The following is a 23,973-nucleotide window of genomic DNA, read 5'->3' as shown; positions in this document are numbered from 1 at the left end:
GGCCCCGGGCTGGCCCCTGAAGGCAGCAAACGGCCGGCCTGGAGGCTGGGGCCGAGGAAAGGAGGTACCACCACCACCCGGAGCCAGAGCGCAGTCGGCTGCAGAGGCGCCCGCCGGGAGCCGTCTCTGTGGGGAAGGGGGGCGGGGGGACTCCGCCGCCGCTTCCCTCCTCCCGGGGCCGCACGCTCCCGGGACAGGGGAGGCGACCGGCGAGGACCTAGGGCCCGCGCGGCATCCCGGGGGAGGGGGGGACCGAGCTTCGGACAGTGCGAGGGGGACTCTGGCGCTGTGGATGCTCCTGGCCTCCTCGCCGCCCCGCGGCCGCGCCCGCCTTCCCCCGCCCGACGCTCCCGGCCCGCTGTGCTCACGCCGCCCGGCAACCCCGCGCGCGTCCCGCGGGGGCGCTGCGTCTCCCAGCCACACCGACACACCGCGGCCCCTCTCCCCTACACCTCCTGGCCGCACCACCAGCCTCTCCGCCCACCCTCCGCTCCCCTCCTCTCCTCGCCTCTCCCCTCCCCTCCCCTCCCCTCCCGGCGAGGGGCGGGAGGGGGCGTGGCAGGGCCGGAGTTTGTGTGGCTGCACCCGGCTCCTTGCACTCGGAGTCCGCGCGAGGAGCCGGGCCCCGGCCGCTGTCCAGCCGCTCCGCGCCCCTCTCGCCCTGCGCTGCCGCCTCTCTGGGAGACGCTGCCACTCGCTCGCCATGGATACTCCTAGAGTCCTGCTGTCGGCCGTCTTCCTCATCAGTTTCCTGTGGGATTTGCCCGGTTTCCAGCAGGCTTCCATCTCATCCTCCTCGTCATCCGCGGAGCTGGGCTCCTCCAAGGGAATGAGAAGCCGCAAGGAAGGGAAGATGCCGCGGGCGCCACGAGACAGTACCACGGTCCGGGCGCCCCTGGAGCGCCAAGAGCCACTACCGCGGCCACAGGATGAACCCCGGCGGCGGCCGCCGCAGGAGCCTCAAGCGCAGGAGCCTCCCGGCAGGGGCCCACGCGTGGTGCCCCACGAGTACATGCTGTCAATCTACAGGACTTACTCCATCGCCGAGAAGCTGGGCATCAACGCCAGCTTTTTCCAGTCTTCCAAGTCGGCTAATACGATCACTAGCTTTGTAGACAGGGGACTAGGTAAGTGGCAAAGAAGATGCCCCACTCCTCTCTCCCTGGAGCTCCGCAGCCGCGGCGCTGCTCCTGCTCTGGCAGGAGGCTACCTTTGAGAATTCCCTTCCCGCTCTGGACACCTCGCCCTTTCTTTTCTTAAATTGTTTTTCTCCAGCCCAGTAAGTTTCTGAATGCGGCTGCACATTTTATTCCAGTTTGCAATCCTCCCTTCCTCGCTTCCTTCCTTCTCTCCCTTCCTTTCTCTCTTCCTTCCTTCTTTTGCAGAAAGCAGCGCGGTGGCCGCTCGTCTGGTGGCTGGTGGAGGAAGCGTGGAGGACGGGAGGTGGCAGGCAAATGACTGGGTCTGGAGAGGGGCCGCGGCGGGGACTGACCGCACACTTGCCACGGGGGTCTCGGGTTGTGCGCGGTGCGCGGTACAAGGCCCTAGTTACCGTGGCGGACCGGGACGGGACCGCGCGGGGCGAGTGACCCTTTGAAAGCCCCGAGTTCCCATCCGCTCGGGGCGGGGGGAAGGGGTGGGAGAAGAGGGGAAGCCGGCAGTTGCAAGTCCCGAGGTCTGAGGAATGAGTCCTCGAACGGCGTCTGGCTATGCCCTGATCCAGCCGCTGCACTGGTTCTCAGCTCCTCCCTGCGCTAGATGTGGGGATCATCAGCCGGGCGAGAGCCCCGCGCCCTTGGGCGCTTTTTGCTCCTGCAGCGCGCTCACCGCCGCTCTGAGGAGGCGACCGAGTAATTTCTGCTAAGGCAGCGGCAGCAACTGGCAGGGCGGGTCAGGGACAGGGGCAGGGCAACTAAGTTTAAGGATTTGTTGGTACTTATCCATATGGGTGCGTGGATATGCTCATCCACCTTTCCCAGCCAGGCATCTCCCCTCTCTCTGAGCTTCTCCCAGGGGCCCTGTTCCTGGTCCCCTCTGAGTGCGTGGGTGCGAGCCTCGGTGCCCGCGGAAACTCCTGCACTCGCTCCTTGCCACCCGCCTTGGTTCGCGTGGTGAATGCCTTCGAGAGACCCTCGCGCTCCCTTTGGTCCCAGAAACTGAGGAGGGATGCACAGGCACGAGGAACTCCGTTCCTAAAGAGGGGAGACAATAACGTGGAAGGAGACAGGAAAGGAAGGGAGAAAAAGGAAAGAAAAAGGGAAAGGGGAGGATGGGGACGTGAAGAAAGGAAGGAGGAGATTAAAAAAAAAAAAAAATTAAGGCATCTATCCACCACCCTGCCCAGACTTAGGTTCTCGGCTTTGACCAGTTCCCCGCCTCCCACTTCCAGGTCAATGAAAGTGGGGTCGCTCGGAAACCAGCGAGCTCCAGGGTTCGGGAGGACAGGGCTGGTCCCTCCCCGCCTGCCTGGAGTACACTCTCCCTCGGAGCTCTTCGGAGGACGCTAACTGCCCCTAAACTCCGGGCTCTTCCCGGGCTTCAGACCCCAGCCTCTACCCTTGTAGCCACCTTCCTTGCGGGCCAGGGTTCCAGCCCACGCTGGGTCCGCCGCTGCAGCCGAGGTCAGCGAGGTTCATGAGCTGCTGAAAGGTCGGTGCGGCAAATTAACGCCTGCTATTTTATGGTGATTTTAGGACTCCTAAAGTCACCTCTGCAGATACTTACGGCTTCTTCATAGCGCTGCAGCTGCATCCCCAATCTCCATACAGCCAGCGCAGCTCGCCCATCCCTCCCACCCCCCAAGCACAGTCTCTGCCCTGCTTTGGTTGTCTCCCTCCCTCCAAATCCTGTTTACCGTCCCCCTTATAGTCAAAGTCTAGTCAAAGACCACCCTACACATCCCTAGTGGAGGGACTAAGGAAGCTCAGAGAAAACTGCTCAAGAGGCCTTTTCCCAGGGGAGGAAATCCCGGAGGCCCAGGCTGGTGGGCCGTTGGGCGCAAGTTTTCTTTTCCCCCCAAAGTAAGTGGCAAGAATCTCCGCCCCTCCCGCCCCAAGCAAGCACCCCCTAACTCCTAAGCTTCGCCCTGCGAGTTTGGCTCGGGACCAAAAGACCCTGCAGGCTGTTTGGAGGTGTCTACGGAAGCCTGAGGCGTGCAGGCAGGAGAGGGGCGTTCAGGTCCTGCGCATACGCGGGCTCGCTTCACCCTTGTCTGCTCAGCAGCTTCTCCCTGGGCACCGCGCTGGGCATCCCTGGGCGCCGGAGGTGGGGAAAGGGACTGGCTGTGAGCCCAGGCCCAGGGGGCCTCTGTTCCTGAGCCAAGGTTTCCAGGCTAGCCCGACCAAGAACCAGACGTCGGCTTCAACTCTGGAACTCCGTCCCCAGCCGGAGGAGAGGCGGAGTGACCACTTGCACCGCAGCTTCGAAGGCACGGCCTCCTGCACGCTCTCAGGTTCCCAGAAAACTCGAAGAAGGGCAGTTAGTTGACTGGGAAGGCTGCATGGCTCGCCGCATGCCGCTCGGGGTTGAAGGAGTGCGGAGCCCAGAGCAGGAAGGAGCGCGCAGAGGAGGGGGTTGTGTTGCGGGCTACAGCGCCAGCTTGATAAAGGGAAAGCCTCACTTTCCCTCTCACTGATTTTGATTTGATGTGTCACCGGCGGTGACCTCGGGCTGGACCTTCCGGGGCTTGCTTAGCATCGGGCCCCTGATTGGAGTGTTTCAACTCAGCGATCTAATTGAGGGTTCATGTCATAACACATCAAACGGTGTCTAGTCTCCCGTGATGGAAGGGACCCGCCAGCCGCGCATCCCCGGCTCCTGGCGAGGACTTCCGCCCCTCTCACGTGGGGACTTTGGACCGCGCCAAACCCGCCTACGTCCCCTCCCCCACCCCGAGGATGGCGGGGCAAGGAGGAAAGAGCAGAGGCCAGCAGAGAGCTGGGCCTGCCGCGCTAACTTGGCGCTTTGCCTCGGGGATGTTTAAATCGCCGTCGAGTGCGGCAGGCTTGGCTTGGCGGAGCAGGGGACCCTCAAGGGGGAGGAGCAAAGAAAATGGAAGGAATCCTGAAGCCGGTTCTGGAGGCATTAACTCCGTACTCATGTACAGTATTTGTAAAAAGCCTTCCTCACCCAGGAACCCCGGAACCTCAAAAGTTGCCTCTCAGGCTTGCGATTAAGAGTGGGTGGGCAGGGCTAAAAATCAGTCGGAAGTGAATGAAGAGCGCTTTGGGTCCATAAAGATAGCACGTCCTCTATAACCTCACCATTGCCACCTTCTCCCCGCCGGACACCTCCCCCCGCCTCCGCCAACACACTGCCATTGGGGAGACTTTACTAAAAGTTTTATTTTTTAAATGTCCCTCCTCTCGATTTGCTCTTCAAACATCCAGGGGTAATACTAACCAACATATATTGAGCATTTACTGCATACCAAGTACTGTGCTAAAATCTGTTACCTGAATTATTTCATTTAATTCTAACAAGCACCCCTGGGGAAAGCACTGTTTTACAGGTGAATTAAGCAAGACAAAGAGGTTAATAAGCAAGTTGCTGAAAGTCACACAGAGCGGCAAAGCACATATCCAGTTCTAGATCTTGCATGCTTAATTATGGCACTACACCGGTAGGGTAAAGGGCGAGGAAGCAGAAGTTTGAAAAAGGAGCGGAAGGGCAGATTTCCCACCCGGTCTAATATTCTTATATATTTACTTAAGACCCAGTTTGGAGTTGGAGCGGAACTTTGGATTTGAGGGTTGGAATCCATGTTGCACTTTGCTTCCTCTTTGTGCTCTCTGTGAAGGCACATGCTATCCCTGATCTTTAAATATTCCTCCATATTGTGCTTTTCAAATGATTTTGAATCCATAGTGATGGAAAGTATGTGCAGGTGTGTGTTGGTGCAGTTATAGGATCAGAATAGATCAGGTTGGATATAGAGAAATTACAGTTTAGCACATCAAAAGGCCACTACTACTGGAGCCCTAGGTCCCCAACCCTGGGGCCTGGGAAAGGCAGACAATTGGAACTTCTGTGAATTCAACGTGGCTGAGAGAAAAAGGGGGAGAGAAAGAGAGAAACAAACCTCCGACTTTCCCTTTACGGAGTGAGAAGGGATACATACTTCCAACAAGGGGGAGGGACCTCCCCCTTGGTTTTGGAAGAAACCAAAATGAGTCTAAGAATACTGCTTTGAGTTAAGTTTTCAGATGATTTGGAAATAATAAGACTCCTAATTTTTTTTTTCTCTGTTTACTGTTGTTGTTAGAATAGCCTTCTCAGAAAGGAGACAGTAGGGAAGAGATAAAAACCAGAAACGAGATCGGAACATCCTTGAGGAACTTGACACCCTAGAATTGAATCACTGGAAAGTTTGCCATGGCTGATTGTTGGCTTCTTGGTTTACCTTCTGGGTGGTGGTTATCTGGGAGCAGGGCAGGACAGTTGGGCTAGCCGTGCTGTGGGGAGGATATTCTAAGAGCTGCAGAAGCCTCTCGCGATTGAAGTTCGTTTGGGACAGCATGTTTATGCAAAAGAGCGAGTTTCTGGGTGGACCTGGGCCGCAGAGTGGCGTAATCTACGCAGCAGTGCTTTTGCCTCGACCCTGTTGTCGTTGGCAAACGGAAAATGAAATATAAGCAGGGAAGTATTTTAATGGGGACGGAGGGAATTCACAACTGTTAATTATTTGGTGACCTTGTATTCGATTTGTTTGAGTCCCTTATAAAAACACTAATGCAGACCAGACGGCCAAGTGAAGAAGCCGGCAGAAGGTTCCAATCTAGGCTTTATTTCCCCGGAAAGAAGGAACAGCCTTGGAAAAGGATTGCTGAGCATTCAAGTGTGCGTGTGAGAGCGCGCCCGCGTGCGCGCCCGCGTGGGGTTTGCAGTCCCGGTTCATGATCTTCCGTCGGGCGGGTAGACTGGAAGGTCCTGGAAAAAGGCCTGGGGCGAGGGAAGGAAGCCTTAAGGAAGAAGTTTGTTCTTCTCTTCGGGTTGGAATGATTAAAACATTTTAAAGGCCACAAACCAGAAACGCCTTAGCCATTGTCTTGTTCAATATCGGTTACTGTCACCCCCATCCCTAAGGCCTTAAGGGTTGCTTACAAGACTCGTACCAGGCCCACCTTAGCAAGTGAGCTAAGAGCACCGAGTGCGTTCTGCAGCGGGAGTGCAAGCGGGGCCAGAATTCAGGGCGAGCTTCCTCTGCAGGGGAGGCTAATTTGAAAAGGGCTCTGAACATTTTCCCCAGCGCGGGAGACACTTGGGCTCTGGGAGTTTGCGCTGTAGAGTCGCTGGTGGGGGAGGGGATCGAAAAACGCGCTCAAACATCCTTGTCTTTTCTCCACATTAAAAAAAAAAAAAAAAAAAAAAAAAAAAAAGTCATCTAAGCCACAGCCCACGACAGGCCTTGAGAATCCCTTCTTCCGCAAACTGAATGAAGACATGAAACCTCACCCCCACCCCCCAACCCCCGCCCCCAAGAACTGCGAGTTTGCGCGCAGCCGGAACCCGCGGGGAACTCGGGCATTGCACAGGAGGAGGTCCGAACGCAACTGGTTTTTTGCCCAGTCGGAGTTCTCCGGGTTCAGCCGCACACCTCCTTGAAAGGGGGAGGCGTGTGGGGGAGGTGAAAAGAAGGGGACGCAGAGGTGAGAGACAGATGATATGATAGGACAGAACGAAAACTGTCTCCTGGCAGGACTGCTGCGTGCACTAAACGGCGCAGAGCACACCAACAATGATCCCTGGGGGCTTTTAAGTAAAGTGAGGGACATTAGTTCAATAAATCGTCGGGTATGGACTAACCCTGGACAAATGATGCTCTCTGGACCCGGGGACCGTCTCCCAGCCGAGGCCGCGAGGTGCGGTCAGCGGGAATGTGGATCCTCCGCGTCCTTTCGTTGCTTGGCACCAACCGCCTCCCTGCCGGCCCCTTCCCCCTCTCCCCCCGCCCTTCTTAAAGCCCTGGCTGTTTATTTTTAAGCTCAATGGCGGTTAAGTGGTGTCTTCTGTTTACAGGAATTAAATAGGTCCTCGTCGGCCTAATGGGTTCCAGGGTTGCTGTTCTCCGCCTTCAAGGACAGTCCATTAGCGCTGCTGGGGGCGGAGGGGTGGGTGCGCGTGGCGTGAGTCGCTGCAGGCGCTGGGAGGGACTGGCCAAGAGCGGCTGGCCGCGCTGGCCCGCTTTCCAGAAGATGCGCGCGCCGCGCTGCCAATGGCCCGGGTGTCTGGGGGAGGAGTTCGGTTTAGGGACGCGGCGGTGGGCGTGCTGGCGAGGAGAAGGGCGGGCTTCTGGCCCAGTCTGAAGCGGCGTTAGCTTACCGAGCCCAGCAGAAAGTGGGGGCAGCGCGGAGAGGTTTGGGATCCCCGTGGTTCACACGCTCCCCTGTCCTCCCGAAAGAACGTAGGCACCAAAGAAAATCCGTGCGCCTGCTTTGCAAACCGGACTTCCAGGCCCTCATCCCACTTCCCAGCCGAGTCTGGGTCCCACGCCCCGTGGGAGGGAAACTGAATGATGTTAGACGACGGTCCACAGCTGCCACCGCGAATCTCATTTTGCTGCGACACTAGTTCAGAAGTCAGCCCAAGGTGAGCGCAGCGGCGCGGTTTCCACTATTCCTTCTTCAGAAGCCGCGCCCGGCCCAACTCTTTAAAGAACTCACCATTGAAGTTTCTCAGGCGCAGGACCCCTGGGCACTGAGGTCCTTTCCTGTCCACACATCGAGCCAATTTGAATCCCCTCTCTGCTCCTGCAACCTGAGAACTGGTCGGGGAGGAGAAACCAAATAAAATGGGAACATTTTTTTCTACTTTTGATCTACTCTCTAGTCAGAAGGCCCGATCCTTTTCTAACCCTGAAGGCTGCTTGGAGGCATCATTTCCTCCTCCCCTCCGACCCTGGGCCTGTGTGGCTCCAGTGGGCTCTCAGTGACCCTACTGGTGAGCAGTGCAGCAAGAGCGGCACTGGCACATCACCCCATCCGGCCCTGCACGCACAGCTCCCAGGGAAAGGCAGTGACCTTCAGAGGACATGGGCACGCCTGGGAAAGGTGGGGAGAGACGGGTGCAGCATTTGGCCATGGTACCATTCCACTTGGATTTCACTTGCATTGGTGTCAAATTAAGATTCTGGATGCTCAGGAGTAAGACTTCAGTGAAAAGAGACGCCCCCGCAAAGAGTTCTTGATCTTGGCCTCCAATCACTGGTTCTTGAACCCTCCTCTAAGAACGTGTTGCCACCAGGGTTCACACTAAGTTCTTGGTCACCACTTTCAAATGAATCCATTTCATCTTAGAGAAACGAAAGAATCTCCTTGAAGCACCTTGGGAGTCCTTCTGGGGGTGCACAGTGTTCAGGAGAGAGGGCTGGCCTTCAGCTCCTGCCAGAACTGGTCCTTACTGCCGCGGAAGGCTGTCCGGAGGCTCCCAGGCCATGGGAAGTTCGCCTTTCGCTCCGGTGGTATCTGGGGTTTCCCTTCCTTCCCCTGCCACCCTTCCTCCCTCACTTCCTTCCCCTCCATCCAGCACTGGCTGGGCCGGAGCTTGGTGTGAGAACACTGGGACTTCTGTGTGGGATCCAGGCAGGCAACCAAACCTGCTTAATCATGTGGGGTTCACAAGGCCCAGGCTCTTTGCAAGGAGGACAGTGCGGTCTGCCACAACGTGCCTCTCCAGGTTCTGTGGAGGACCCGCCTTGGGGCTCTCTGTTTTTTGAAAGGAGGAAGGAAGCCGAGAAACGCAGGGCATGCTATTGGAGAAAACACTGGGGAAGCCAAGAGATTCAGAGAAAAGTTGGGTGGGTGAGTGTGTGGTGAGAAGACACACACACTTATGGACTGACTGGGCCTTCTCAGGCGAATTCCTCTGCATGGGGCCCTGTGCTCAGCCTAAGGGGCCATTCATTCCCACAGCCCATCTCCCTGCCAAATGTGTCTGACCATCTCAGGGATGCAACCCTGAGGGGCCTGGGGGTTAGTCTCCTTGCCCCAGTCCTCACCTTTCATTGTGGAGCCCTTTTGGGGCAGGAGGTGGGGAGGCACCATCTGTCCACAGAGCCAATCTGGGGTGGGGATGAGGGTGACATTCTGGGGTAAGTGCTGGCCCTGAACCCACAGAGGAGGGAAACTGCAGGGAGGGACCTGTCCTTAATAAGGTTCTGGCTGGAGCTTGCTTGTTCACCTGGAAGTTGTGAGAGAGACCTCAGTAGTGGATGACGTTATGACATAAGGCACTGAGAAGGATCAGTTTGATGGCAGTGAGGCCACAACCCCTTCACTAACCCTCAGGTGGATAGGAACTGGAGGTTCTTGTTTCTCTCTTTACCCCTTGGCCCAGCACCTTTCCTTCATTCACTTCTGGAAATCCTGCAGAAATAAGTGGGTTGCCTGTCCACAAAGTAGGCCAAGAGGAGGACAGGTACGTCTTCTGCCTACCTGGATGTAGGTAGTTATGCTGAGGAGTGACTGCATTCATTGGGTGCTTCTGTGTGTCATGTCCCACCGGCCCTGGGTGCCTTGACTCTGACCTTTCCAATGACTCAGTGAGGGATGGCTCTCCCATTCTACAAAGGAGGCTGGGAGAGATTATGTGACCTTGAGTATGCAAGGTCCCAGGTCAGGATTCAAATCTATATCCCTTAGACTCTAGATTCTTGTGCTAATTCCACGTTGTCAGTAGTAACCAATATTTGCACACGTCTTCAGATAAATGTCTTTCCTACTCTTTCTCTCATTTGCTGCTTCTCCTTCAGTGACTCTGTGAGCTGGCTGTCCTTATCTTCATTTTGTAAATGAGAGAATGGTTTCCCTGTAAGTTCTCTTTCAAAAGTTCAATTGTTAACATCTCCTCAGTTCTGCTGTTTAGGAAGTGATTTTCTTTAGGGGACCAGAGATTGATGCCTTTCCCCCAAGCATGGGTTGCCTGAAAGAGCAGGAACTTTCTCAGGGTTTCTACCAAACACAGATCAAAGCTAGGATATCCAGGGTGGTGGCACAGATATTGGAGCAAGACTGTCCTGTCTACCTCTTAGTATCTTGGGCAAATTACTATTCAGCAATCTGTATTTTAAGCTTTCTGGTCTGTAACATGAACATAGTAGTGATATCCTTTTCTTTTCCACAGTTTTGAGGCTTAAATGAGTTAATGAGAATTCAGCTCATGCACAGCGGATGGTAATTGCTACACCACTGTTTGCTATTATGATTTTTATTCTGGATGGTCAAGCCAGAGCACCCTGTAGAGGCTGAGTTGTGTGGACTGCCTCCTGAATCTGCCCCTCAGTGAGGATGCTTAGCGAGCTCAGCAGCTGGCACCAGATCTCCACAGAGGCAGGACTCAGGACAAGAATACAGGCGGAAAAAATACAAGGGGATGGTCAGGTTATTTCTGTGGCCCAGGAGGGGGTAATCGTTGGATCGTAGATTGCTCTTAGGCTTTCACACCCCAGGGGAGAGGGCTGATGGTTCATTTTTACTCATCCTGTACATCCGACTTTATTTCCAACCTGTAGACTTTCCCACCTCAAGGCAGTGGTGAAGCTGGGTGACCTAGGGAACAAGCGACTCCAAATTTAGCTATGAAATCCCTGCGTGGAAGTCTTCTTCCTTCTAGTGAAGGAAGAAAAGAGAAGATCCTGCGGGAACCCAGTTAGCCAGAAGTTGATGGCATTGGTGAAACACGTGTGTCGCGTGTCCTCCCTCCCTCTTTGCACTATCGCCCAATCAGAGCCCTGGAAGAGGGTGTGGCCGCGGGTCGGAGGGCACAGGAGCTAAGACCTTCAGATCCTGCCCTTCAGTAGCTGCAAGACATTGGGGGAAGTGAAGATACCTCGCAGGACCCCAGTTTCCTCATCTATAAATGAGCGTAACGCTAGAACAGGCCTCACACCCCGTGGTGAGGATTCGGGGACAGAGCCCATCAAAGCCCGGAGCATGTGCCTACCGCAAAGACGCGTCCCAGAAGCTTGCGTGCTGCTGTTGGCTCAAAAATGACGGGGGTTGGGGGGAAAGGCTTAACTGCGAAGACGTCTGGGAGTTTTCTATGTAAACGGGTGCCGATCCCTCCACCTGTGGAAGTGGGCGTGGGAAAGCCCACTATCATCTCGGCTCTCTGAGCCACTGCCTTGTCGCAGGATGTGTGTCTTCGGAGGATGTGGGGCGAGGCCCGTGGAGAGGTGGCGGGCGGGTGCGGATGCAGGCCTGCCAGACACTTGGCGAGTTGCTGTCCAGGGTCACTGAGAATTCAAAGGATGGGAGCCTGATGCGCACGGAGGAGCTCTCTGAGAGACCTGGAGCCCCGGGGGCACCCTCAGGGCGATGAGTGACAGGAAATCCTGGAAGGATTCTCAAGAGGGACCTCAAGCTGCCTGCATATCTCAGAGATGTCTTGGAAAAAAGGCAGTGCAGGACCTTCTCGCCCCAAACCAAATGAAGCTGAGGGTTTTCGAAAACCTTGGAGGGGTGGCCCCAGCAGGGATAGCCCTGGGGGACCCTGGAGGCACATTTGCGGCCGCTGAATGTCTGTCGCTGAGGCTGCCCTCCTGAGACTCAGGTTCTCTGGTGTCTGGTCTTTGGTGCCATGAGCATCCTTTTCCTTTCCTGATAGGGTTTGTTTCTTAGCTCCCTCCAGTCAAGCACTGTAGCTCCAACCTGCGCTGATGACTCTACCTTCCTAGGCCAGTTTTCTCATTTAAATGGGTGTTACAGTCCCTGCCTTGCAAGTGACTCGTTCTTTTTCTCCTGTCCTCATTGGCTTCTTTTTAAAATTGTTTATCAAATTCCATACGAGGTGTGCATATTTGAGGTGTCCTCACCTCAACCTTTTGCCAACTTGCTCTTACTTCAAAAAAGGCTGACCTACTTATGAAGACTTTTCTTCAAATATGCAGATGGTTTGCTTCTTCCTTCTCTTTCTCTCCTCCCCCTCCTTCCTGCATCCACCTACCTGGGAGAATTGACAAGGGCAAATCCAGCCATGGTAACTTGAAAGGTCTGTACCTCCCTCTACTACTCAACAAGTCCTGAGGTAACTGGGTTTGAGCCAAGTGGTAACAAACCCGGTTCATGCAAATTAAGACCAAAATAAAAAATCTCCCACGATTTATTACTGACTGATTTCAAAATAAAGGCCCAGAGCTTAGGATTCACTTCCAAGATGTAAATAAAATGCCACAGACCCAATGAAAGGTGCATGTTTCTAGGGAGGGGGATAGGAGAGAGAGTCATCTGATGATATCAGACCTTATTTATACCGGACTTAATGGGAGAGGAGACCTGTGGAATGGAATGTGAAGGCTGGTTTTCTACCTACAGGTGGCCTTGGTGGCAGAGCCAGGCTTTTTGATGCCAGGTCAGCAGGCAGAGTGTCTTCAGGGTCACAGGGAATGGTGGTGTTTGCACTCCCCAGGTCGGATGCCTCCTCTGGGCTATTTCTGTGATGCATGGCTCCAGAGCAGGTCCAGACAGGTGGGGAATGTGGTCTGTAGGAGAGCCACGCAGAGTAGCCACTTTCTTGGACCCTCTGTTAAGGGATTAGGGATTAGAGTTCGCAGAGACCCAGTGAGAGTACAAGTGGCTGAAAGTAAAAAAAAAAAAAGGAGGGGTGACTGTGGGGGGGGTGCAAAAAGGAGCTGGGAGAAGTAGTGACTTGGTTCTGGTGAGTACCGCCTTAGACCCTGCCCTGGGTCCTGTGTTTTGAAGGACACTGTTTTGCCCCAGCTCCAATGGTGCCCTAGCCAAGGGGACAAGCTCATCTGGGATTAGTGGTTCTTACAGTGGGATCCCAGACCAGCAAATCAGCATTACCTGGGACTAAGACAAATGCAAATTCTGGGCTCCTACAAACCTCTGGTTCCTGAGAGAATTTCTGTTTCTAACAAATAGTGATGCTGTATGATGTCACGTTGATCTTGCAGATTTAGGGCCCTTTAGGTTTAGTGGCCTTGAGAGCTACTGTGGTGCCCAAACCATAGAGCCCTTGTCCAAATAGTCCCCTTCAAGGGCCCGGCCAGCTGCTTCATAGGTCTGTCCTATGTATCTACACCTATGTATCTATAAGAGTGCTATGTCCTATGTATCTATAAGAGTGTATCTACACCACTGATACACACCTGGGAAGCCTGGACCTTTGGTCGAGGTTGTCCACAGTCCTGTGGGTGCTGCTAAGCCGGTGGGTTGGAGCTAGTTTGGAAAGAGAAGGGCGCAGGTTACTGACTGAAGTTCCCATCTGCATCCTTTCCTTGAGCCTTGGAAAGATACAGGCTGGCTGGTCTTGCTAGAAAGATCCTCAGAAATCCCAAGGCTGCAGAATCAGCAGAGTCCTCTTTCTACAGAGGCTTTCCTCTGTTTTGACCATTCTTGGGGACCGGAGAAATGTGAGTAGAGACTAACCATGACTAGCCCACACTTTCTTTTTTTTTTTTTTTTAAAGAGTAAAAACCAAAGAAGGCGGATTGCTCTATGTTTCATGAGAAAGAAATAAATAGATGACCCATTACTCCTTCTTATGCTCTCCAGCCCGTACAAACTGTCTCAAGAGTTATGTAAGCAGAGATGGAAATGATTTCCTTATGGCATCCATGTTTGATTCCCAGCAAGCTCTGCAAATACAGGTTGGACTGTATCCCCCGTCCTTCATCCCCTAGCCATTGCTGGTTGCTTTTAAACTCTAGTACCTGCGCACTCTATTGGAGAGGCCATGGGGGCAGTGGGGCTTAGGGGCTAAATGCTCCAACTCTGGAATTAAATAGACTTAAGTTTGGATCTCAACTTTTTTCACTTACTAGCGGCCAGCCTTCGGTAATTAACTTCATTTCTCCAAACCTCCATTTTCCCACCTGCAAAATGGGAACTACCTTACAGAACTGGTCTGTGCTTGTGGATAAAGCAAGGGTGAAAGCTGTCAGCCCTCCCAATACTTAGCTGGTACAGCAAATGCCTTCAGTCCCTCTCATTACATCCTTAGTTTTGGGAGTGAGAAATATGAGAGGCAAGAAAGTAAAGCCTAAGGCAATAGGTCCAGAGAGCTGGGTGGTGGCTGAAGGTTGTCAGATGAAGGTTTCTTTAAAGGAGGAGAAGAAAGTGTGCTGAGTTCCCACTGATTTTAATGTGACCCTGGTCGGTTTGAAGGTCTTGGCTTCCATAAATCAACCGCCTCCAGCAGCTTTTCCCTCTTCACCTCTCTAACCCTTCCCACAGCTCGATCTCAGGTTGGGACATGTGCCTTCGAGGGAGGTAGCCAGCGTCGCAGTCAGCCCAGAGTGGGGACTGGGTGTGGCTGAGGCTCCAGGTCCAGTACCCCGGGGCTACATCTGGACAGGCAGTGAGGGTCGGACCCAGGACCCAGTGACACTTTTACTATTGAAATCGAACCAAACTTTACTAGCTTCTGGGGAAAGCTGGGGGCTTTGGGGATTTTTGTATTTGCTGGGTTGTAAATATTTTATGAGAAGGCAGCCCAGGAAAATCTGGTTAGCTTTCCGCCTTGCACATTGAAGTGGGGTTGGTTTCATGCACAAATGCGTCAAAAAAGAAGTCAAGTTTTGCCTTGGTCCCAAAGAATTCGTCTTGGATTTTAAAAGCCTATTATTCCCTACCCCCCCAATTATGTTCCGTAAATTTCTTTTTCTTATTTGTAACCCCAAATTTAATCTTCAAGATGAGCTGCAAAGCAAGATTTCAAGTTGGGTGGGTGGGTGGAGGGGAGAAGGTCACCGTGTTTGAGGTTTTCTGCTAACTGATGTATTTCTCATTGATTGCAGGATCTTCTCAATGGATAGATGCCTGGGGTGTGTGTGTGTTTATTCATTTACTCCCCCCTTCTGAAAACTTTGTTGCTCTTTTGTTTGTGGTTAAAATGGTGAATTTGAAAAAGCAAGGAATCAAGCAATCCCACAGAAGACCCTCATTCTATCAGCTTTGTGCTGGGCCTAAATACTTCAGCAAAAGTGTCTAGTGGGCAGCAACGTTCCCCCAGTCTAAACTAGGGCTGCATCTTCAGTCATCTTGGAGCTTAAAAACAAAAACAAACCCCAAAATGACCAAACAAAAAACTAGCAAAAACCCAGTACCCAGGCTCTGTTCAGGGACCTTGTTTCCGTTGGTTAGAGCAAGCCCTGGCACTGGTAATTTTTCAAGTCTCTGGATGATTACAAGGGACACCCAGAGTGAGAATAACCATTCTGGAAGTTTCCAGCTTACTGACCAGCATGTACTCGAGGTCAGGCACAGCTGTACCGGCTGCAGGAGGATGGACAGGGCAGGGTCCTAGCTCCTATGGGCCAGTGGGGCAGGGTGTTGCTGGGAAAGACAGACCACTAAGGAGACAAATATAAACGAGGTCGTCGCAGATAGTGCTAAGTGCCCCTAAGATAATAAACCCGGGTCCTGTGATAGTGACCGAGGGAGGCTACTTTAGATCAGGGTGGTCGAAGATGGCCTCTGTGAGGAGGTTACATTTGAACTGAGACGTGAATGATGAGAACGAGCTAGCCAGCCGAAACGAGGGCTAGGGGGAGCGCGGCCCAGTCCCACGACCACAAAGGGCACATTAGTGGTTACGCAGGCTCCTGGGGGAAAACCCGGGAGGCTGCCGGCGCGGCCGCCTCTCCCGCAGCCACCAGCCACCGACTTCCGCCCTCGGAGTCCCGGGCTGACAGGGAGGGCGGGGGTGGTGGTGGTGGTGGTGATGGTGGGGAGCTCCCCATCTCCTAGCTGCGCACCGGCCTAGCGGGGAGCCGGGGTGGTCAGGCCCCCGGCTGGCGGAGCTGGACTCCCAGCCGGCCTGCCCCGCTCCCCGCCCTTTTCCTCCCGGGGGCGTCCGCAGAGCACCGGGCTGATCTCCCCCTTAAGTGAAACTGACTGTAATTATTTTTTATCTCGCAGACGATCTCTCGCACACTCCTCTCCGGAGACAGAAGTATTTGTTTGATGTGTCCACGCTCTCAGACAAAGAAGAGCTGGTGGGCGCGGAGCTGCGGCTCTTTCGCCAGGCGCCCGCAGCGCCCTGGGGGCCACCGGCAGGGCCGCTCCACGTGCAGCTCTTCCCCTGCTCGTCGCCCCTGCTGCTGGACGCGCGGACCCTGGACCCGCAGGGGGCGCCCCGGGCCGGCTGGGAAGTCTTCGACGTGTGGCAGGGCCTGCGCCAGCAGCCCTGGAAGCAGCTGTGCTTGGAGCTGCGGGCCGCGTGGGGCGAGCCGGGAGCCGGGGAGGCCGAGGCACGCGCGCCGGCGCCCCAGCAGCCGCCGCCCCCGGACCTGCGGAGTCTGGGCTTCGGCCGGAGGGTGCGGCCTCCCCAGGAGCGCGCCCTGCTCGTCGTGTTCACCAGATCCCAGCGCAAGAACCTGTTCGCCGAGATGCGCGAACAGCTGGGCTCGGCCGAGGTCGCGGGCCCCGGAGCCGCGGGCGCCGAGGGGTCGTGGCCGCCGCCGTCGGGCGCCCCGGACGCCGGGCCTTGGCTGCCCTCGCCCGGCCGCCGGCGGCGGCGCACGGCCTTCGCCAGCCGCCACGGTAAGCGGCACGGCAAGAAGTCGAGGCTGCGCTGCAGCAAGAAGCCCCTGCACGTGAACTTCAAGGAGCTAGGCTGGGACGACTGGATTATCGCTCCCCTGGAGTACGAGGCCTACCACTGCGAAGGCGTGTGCGACTTCCCGCTGCGCTCGCACCTGGAGCCCACCAACCACGCCATCATCCAGACGTTGATGAACTCCATGGATCCCGGCTCCACCCCGCCCAGCTGCTGTGTGCCCACCAAATTGACTCCCATCAGCATCCTGTACATCGACGCGGGCAATAACGTAGTCTACAAGCAGTACGAGGACATGGTGGTGGAGTCCTGCGGCTGCAGGTAGCGGCGCCTTCCCCGCCGCCCTGACTGCAGAGAGGTGGAGGAGGAGGAGGAGGAGGCCTCGGAGGAGGCCGGGGGTCGGGGAGCAGCCTGGATGTGGCAGCCGGGTGGGAGAGGAGGGCGCTCAGCCTTCCCGGAACCTTCCACCTGCCAGCCCAGAGGGAGACACTGATTTTCACACCTTGCCTGGCCACCCAGGAAAAACAAGCCAAGGAGGATTTATTTAGTTTTTGTTTGTTTGTTTGTTTGTTTGTTTGTTTGTTTTTTCCTTTATTATCGTGGCTTTGGATTTCCTTGTGTGCCTCACAGGTTTTGATAGGAGGTGGGGGGCAGGGAGACGCATACCTGTTTCTCAACTGCTCCATGGATTGAAAAATTTATAGTTTAAGAAGAGAAACAGTGTGGGAGGAAGAATCACCTTTGACCACGTCTTGGTTTGATTGTTTTCTACCCATGTAAAGAAGGTGGTTTTTTTTTTTTTTTTTTTTTTTTTCTGGCCATGTCATAGCCTGTGCCTTGTGACCTCCCAAGCAGAGAGTGTTCAAACAGAGGAACTAGCACCGAGAATAGGAAAGCCAGGAAGGGCCCTGCCTTTAGAAGAACTTGCTCCTGTACTGACTGGGCCCTGGCCTCTCCCAGTGCAGAGAGCTGGCAATCCGCATCTCACTGGAGGGGGCTCCGGTCACTGCCTTTACTGTTGCTTTTTCTGTAGGGGAAAGGGGAACTGGTATGGATGGAATGACAAGAATGAGTCCAAATGGAACCCCGAAGGATAATGAGAAACCACAAGGCCTGCCTCTGAGGGGGCCTGACACTGAGGTGTATGAACCAGGATGGAGGTAACCCAGGAAAACCCCTTCTGTGGTGTCTGTTTCTAATTGATTTTTCTAAGCAGAGTCTGCCAAAATTCAGACATCCCCTTTTAAGGGGAAGGTGATTTTCCAGTTAAAAAAAAAGCAAGTAGGGGTGGGAAGCTATATAACTAAGATAAGAGAGGTGCAGAGAAGGGGAAATGTGCCCAGAAGCAGAGGATGAAGTCAGGAGGGGAGGGGGTGGCCCCCTTGGAAGGATGGGGAGATGGGGCCAGTCCAGAAGCAGTCAAGAGAAGGATGAAAGGGGACTCTGGTCCCTGTGCCCAGAGATTTCTTTCACATCTATGTTCCCTCCCCTCTTTCTAACATTCCTGAAAGATTACCAACCAGCAATAGCCCAGGGCTCCCCCCAAAAGAATTGTTTCAGATTGTAATTACCAGTTAGGCAATGTTTTTAAAACTTAGTAATGAGAAACTGTGAAAAGAGCAAAGTGTTACATTGAGCTCCGGGTGGGAGACAGTGAGGAGGGAGGCAGGGGTGGAATTCATCTTCTAGAAGGAAGCAGGAGAGAGCACAATGCAATTAAATACCCATTCCCAGATTGTTGAACCCATAAACTCCCCCCACCCCCTGCACCAGTATTATTTTCAAATGTTGTCCATAAGTAGGCCCTTTGCAGAGTTTGTTTCCTTCTCATCTTTGACCATGAAATGGTGTACATAAGGGAACTTGTACCAACCATTAAAGAAAATTTTTGTTTTTCCCAAGTGGTTTTGCTCTCTCAATCTAAACCTGTTGTTTGTTTGGTTCAGAGAACTACAAACTGTCCAAGAAAGGGTGAGAATGATAATAAATGCTAATATAAAATACTAAGTAAACAAAAAAAAGACTTGGCCAGGAGAAATAATTTAAAATGCACATTTGCTTTGGATGCACTGTTGTTCTGTTAAGGCTGTATATATTTGTTTATTTAAGGTGACTGAAAGTGCAAAGAGAAAGTGGATAGCATGCAATTCATCGTAATGTACAAACGTTATATGCACTCAAATGTTATAATTTCTAATATTTTTAAAGTTTATATTCGAGTTGTACAAAGTTAAGCATTAATCAGATATTTCATTCTTTCATAATGTTATCATTTTCTTAAATATTATTACAAAATTTTAAGTCTGTCTAATGGAGAGTTTTTTTAAACTGTCTACCTCACTATAATACAAGTATTACAACACTAAAGTTATCAGAGGTCGATTTTATATTCAAAGCATTTTTTTACAGTACACTTTTCCTGGATGATACTCCATCTAATACTGTATTATTATTAAACTCATTTTCCCCCTTAACCACGCAGCCTGGTTTATATGGATTTATTTGGAAGAACCCTTTTCTCGAGGAACTACTACTGTCCATGGTATTTTGGTCCAGTATGGGACTGTATGTCTGAAAAAGCACTCATGATTTCAATGTCCTTCCCTGAGAGCATTGTACTTTTTATTCATAACTCTGGCATGAGTCTTCATGAAATTTTCCCTCACCAGATTAAAGCCAAATCCTTGCCAACTATTCGAGAGCAGTGCTGATAAGCCTGTAACTCATTCCAGCATCTCAAGACCCCAAGTAAGAATTGGATTATTTTCCTGGTTTCTTTAATGTTGAAAAAAAGCTGTAAATCACTTAAGCCAACCAAGCTGCCAGGAACTCCCGCTCACATGAATGGCATACAGCAAGCAGAAGATAATGCGCTCTTTCTCTGTTTTTGCTGTGAATTAGGCTTATACTTGCTGTACAAGTCTGAGCCTTCCCTGTATGTCAGGTTCAATGACGTACATGCATTATTTCATTCAAACCTGTCAGAAATTCCAAGCGGTAGGTGTTATTTTTATCCCCACTTCGGGGTTGTGGAAACTGAGGCTGGGAGAGTTTAAGTAACCTGTTGGCAGTCAGCCGGCCAGGGTATGGTGCTTAGCTTTTAAACCAGCTCTTTCAGACTCTGGACCTTTTGTGGTGTTAACCACTGCCCAGTTCTGCCCCAACATCGTCTACCTGCTCTCCACCTGGTGCCGAAATGTCAGCGTGGGGAATTTGCAGTTAGTCACAATCACGGGGTGGGGTGTGTTGGGGTGGGTGAGCTGTCATCAAGGCCACCAGTGTCACTTACGGTTTGGGGATATATGACTGCTGGGAAGCTGAAGTACAGGTAGGGATTGCAAAGCTAGTGAGTTCTTCCCTTTGGCTCGCCTCCGGAAACCCAGAGTTTTAGGTCATTGCTGGAGGTCTGTAGAGTCTGCAGTTTTCTGGAACTGCCTGGGTGTGGTTTTGTGAGTTCAGGTTCTCAGAATAATGATCAATTTACAAATAAGTTGTGTTTCAATAGACTGGTTGTAAGGCCTCTGTGTAGAACCAAGAAACGTTTTCCTGAGGAAACAATGTTGGTTTGAATTTCCAGGTCATTTTGCATAAGCTTTATTTACCCAAATGGAACTTTTTAATAAAGCAACTTTGACTTCTGGATTTGGGGAACAGATAATCACCTGGGAAAGAAAAAAAGAGGCTCTCCCTCTTCTCTTTCCTGGGGTTGAGGCAGATTTTGAAACAGTTGAGAATTCTTTGCATTTTTCCATCACTCTTTCTATATCCCTCACCCAATTTCCCAGCCTCCCGACTGCCCCGGGGACTCCCAGCCCTACATGGTAAATCCAGATTTCCCTTTTCTGCACAAGTCTTTCCAGCCCCAAAGTTATTTTCCTCTCTTCCCTCCATCAGAAAGTTTATTCCTTCCCTCAGATGGTAGAGGAAACACAATCTGGTTGAATTACATGAAGATGTAAATATCTCCTAGCTTCTTAGCCTTGGAGACACTTGCATGTTAAGAAAAGAATCTTGGTTAACTCAGATTTCTTGTGAGTGATGGGAAAGACAACATGGAAGATCCAACACTCAAGCCACCCACAATCTGAGGAGTTGAATGTGATCTCGGACCCAGTAGTACAGGGTGAGTGGAGAGCCTTGCCAGTGTGAATTTTTTGATGTCCCCTAGGGTATATTTTGAAAAGACTACTTATAGCTGACCTGTTTTAAAAATTAATATCCAATATAGTAAAGCAAAAACATTTAATGACTTAGTTGCTTTTTTCGAAAGCTCTTAAGTTTAATGAATGTGGGCCCCATAAAGAGTTTGTTGTCCTTGATTTTGCCCCCAGAAGAATGCCCAACACACAGCACACACTCAGTAAATATGCTGAATGAATCGTTTTACAAATCCTATTTTGCTTGTTAATTTAATCATTTTAACAAGCACTTTGAAGAGAGGCTTAGATTTATGTCTCCTCGCCTCAGGTTGAATGGATCAATCTCCCTTAATCAATTCTGGTTATAAACCTAGTTAATAAACTTGCTTTAAATATTGTACTGCTTTTATCAACTTACTATATTAATTTTTCTTTTAAAGCTCTTCAAGTTTCTCTAAGAGAAAAACCTTCCTATGTAAACCATTCCAGGTAAAGCTAATAAATTAAACTTTATAAGATGATGATTCCTAAGTTCTAGTAAGCATTTCAGTACTATTTATGTCATTTAGCTTCACATTAGGAATCTAAAATTGATTACTCAATTAGACATTTAAATTGATTTCAGAGGCTAACCTGTTAGATACGTAATAAACATTTTTTAATGCTTGCCAACGTTTTATATACCAAATATATACAGATTGTATTGTGGATTTAAAAAAAAAAATCACCCCAATTTGGAACTTAGTACAACAGCGCTAATGATTTAGATTCAATTTACTTAATCTTTGTACTCTATTCTGAAATTTCCATGGGTTAAAAACATTAACCCAGTCCTGAAAACCATGGTGTCACACACAAGTGGGGAGACCATTTCAGCAGACTGTGGCTGTCAATCTACCGTAGGCTTCAGCTGAGAAAGGAAATGGATTCTCCCTGGGACACTGATCACATGCCAACTCCCTTTTAACACTTACGTACAACATGAACCCCAAACTCCTATGTTTTATGAGTTGGTCTCTCTTGGTTTTGAGATAGGTCATTAACTCATTCTTCCTCCTGATTTGAGTACATTGAATCCCACATTCCTCATTAACATTATGGCTAATTTTCTTCATTGATCACTTGGATTTCACATTCATTTAATGATCTTAGGACACATCTTTATTTTCACCTTTGGCCTTAAAATTACTTTACTGTCAGGGTGCCTGGGAGGCTCAGTCACTTAAATGTCTGACTCTTGGTTTCGACTCAGGTCATGATCTCAGGGTTGTGAGATCGAGCCCTGATTTGGGCTCCAGACTCAGCACGGCGTCTGCTTGGGATTCTCTATCTCCCTCTTCCTCTGCCTCTCCCCCTGCTCATGCTCTCTCTCGCTTTAAAGTAAAATAAAATCTTTTTTTAAAGATTTTTATTTATTTATTTGACAGACAGAGATCACAAGTAGGCAGAGAGGCAGGCAGAGAGAGAGGAGGGGAAGCAGGCTCCCTGCCGAGCAGAGAGCCCGATGCAGGGCTCGATCCCAGGACCCTGGGATCATGACCCGAGCTGAAGGCAGAGGCTTTAACTCACTGAGCCACCCAGGTGCCCCTTAAAGTAAAATAAAATCTTATAAAAAGAAAAAAAAAGCCTACTTTACTGACACTTTACCGAATTACTCTGCCCTTCCATAATTCTTTCACAACCTCTTCCAACCTTATTTTCTCTGGTAATCAGAATTCTGTATTTTTTTTTTCCTTGTAATGTTCCTTTGTGGAAGAGCTACAGCTCTTACAGATATTAAAATGGTGTCTGACGAAAGCTGCACATGCCTTTTTCTGATCTAGTTCTGTAGTTATGGTTCTAAAATCGTATTAATGAAAAGACAGTGCCTATGTTCGAGGAGTTCACAGCAATATTATTATTATTACTACTATTATCTTATGAGGTACTTTATGAAAACTCTAGTTATTATCACTCTGCTTGACAGATGAGAAAACTGAGGCTGATCCAGGGTCAGTCACTTGCTTGAAAGGAGTTAGGATGGAATCTGGTGGGATCTGGAGAACATTCTTATCTGCTCACTCATTTGGCAGATAACTACTAAGTTCCCAGAGCATGGCAGGCATTCTGTGAGGCTCTAGGAAATGTTACACATTGAACTAGAGATAAAGGAAGTTCCAAAACTGAGTTCCAGGACCAAAGGCAGGCTGTTCTCTTTACCTATATTCTGCACTTTTATAGCTTATTCTTTTCCTTTCCAAATCATAAATTCCCTGAAAGCTTCATCCATCTTCCTTCATAGCTTTATAAAAAAATTTAAATTTTTTTTCGTTGATCCAAAATTCATTGTTTATGCACCACACCCAGTGCTGCACGCAATACGTGCCCTCCTTAATACTCACCACCAGGCTCACCTAACCTCCCCCCCGCCCAACCAAAAGCCTCAGTTTGTTTCTCAGAGTCCACAGTCTCTCATGGTTCATCTCCACAGCTTTTGAGGAAGCAGGGAGAACAGGATTCAGCTTGAGGGATGGGGAAACACAGCCATGAATTCTCTACCATCCAGATATCTGAAATTATAAAGGATATAATGCTAACCCTTCCAAGAAGTCCAAACTTATTAGGAACAAAATGTGTTTGATTTTAAAAGTTTAATAAATATTTGTTATGTATTAGTGTCATTGCTGACTAAAGGTGGAACTGATCAGATGTAACTGAGAATGATCATGTGAGTGGAAAATAGAACCTCGTGACATAACTTTGTTTTTGAAAATTCGTATTTCCAAGTGATTGTTCTTTTACTTCTGTAGGGAGTCCTCAATCATGATAATGGTTCAGTAGCAGGAATGTTAGACTAGTTAGTATACTTTTTTTTTAACCTCAGAACAGCCAGGAAACCAATAGTATGTGTTCAGGGGATTTTGAAATAAGTTTAACAGGATTATTTACTCTTGGCCTAGGGCAATGACCAAATGGGGTGACATATGTGATGTGATTTGGCCATCCACAGCTCCATGTTTGGTTGTCCTTCTTCAGAACAGAGAGAATCCTGTGTCTCCATCCAGAAGACCTAATGATTTCCTGGTGAATACCAGCTGACATACATCAGCCAGTTGTGCCCTAATCATTTCTTTCTTTTCTTTTCTTTTTTCTTTTTAATTCTTGATTTGACCCTGACTTTGTTTGAATTTCTATATTTTCTTGGGAGATGATGGGTTCCAATTTGTTGGAAGAAAGGGGCCGTTGGACTGCCAGATGTCTTCCTTCCTTTTTTTTGAAACTAATTTCCACAGGGGAATATTTCCCTAAGTTGAGATAGTCTCCAACTAGTTCAGTT

At 50.8% G+C, this 23,973-nt stretch overlaps 1 protein-coding gene across 1 annotated transcript; it reads left to right on the top strand.

Annotated features, from left to right (window-relative positions):
- Positions 1 to 270: 270 nt before the first annotated feature.
- On the top strand, positions 271 to 19,063 carry GDF6 (growth differentiation factor 6). The gene is made up of 2 exons (XM_045077959.1): positions 271 to 1,127; positions 15,879 to 19,063. The coding sequence occupies exons 1-2, from the start codon at positions 293 to 295 to the stop codon at positions 16,841 to 16,843; spliced, it is 1,800 nt and encodes a 599-aa protein (XP_044933894.1). The 5' UTR covers positions 271 to 292; the 3' UTR covers positions 16,844 to 19,063.
- The last annotated feature ends 4,910 nt before the right edge of the window (positions 19,064 to 23,973 follow it).

This window comes from Mustela putorius, unplaced genomic scaffold (genome assembly GCF_011764305.1).
Source record: "Mustela putorius furo isolate JIRA1106 unplaced genomic scaffold, ASM1176430v1.1 tig00000228_pilon_pilon_pilon, whole genome shotgun sequence".
In the NCBI taxonomy this organism is placed as follows: domain Eukaryota; kingdom Metazoa; phylum Chordata; class Mammalia; order Carnivora; family Mustelidae; genus Mustela; species Mustela putorius.
Note: the sequence above shows the minus strand (reverse complement) of the source record. Positions and strands in the feature narration are given on the sequence as shown.

Coding starts and splice junctions, on each gene's coding strand:
- GDF6 (XM_045077959.1), top strand. CDS start 293: ATGCTCCTGGCCTCCTCGCCGCCCCGCGGCCGCGCCCGCCTTCCCCCG. Junction 1,128..15,878: donor CTTTGTAGACAGGGGACTAG/GTAAGTGGCAAA, acceptor TTTATCTCGCAG/ACGATCTCTCGCACACTCCT.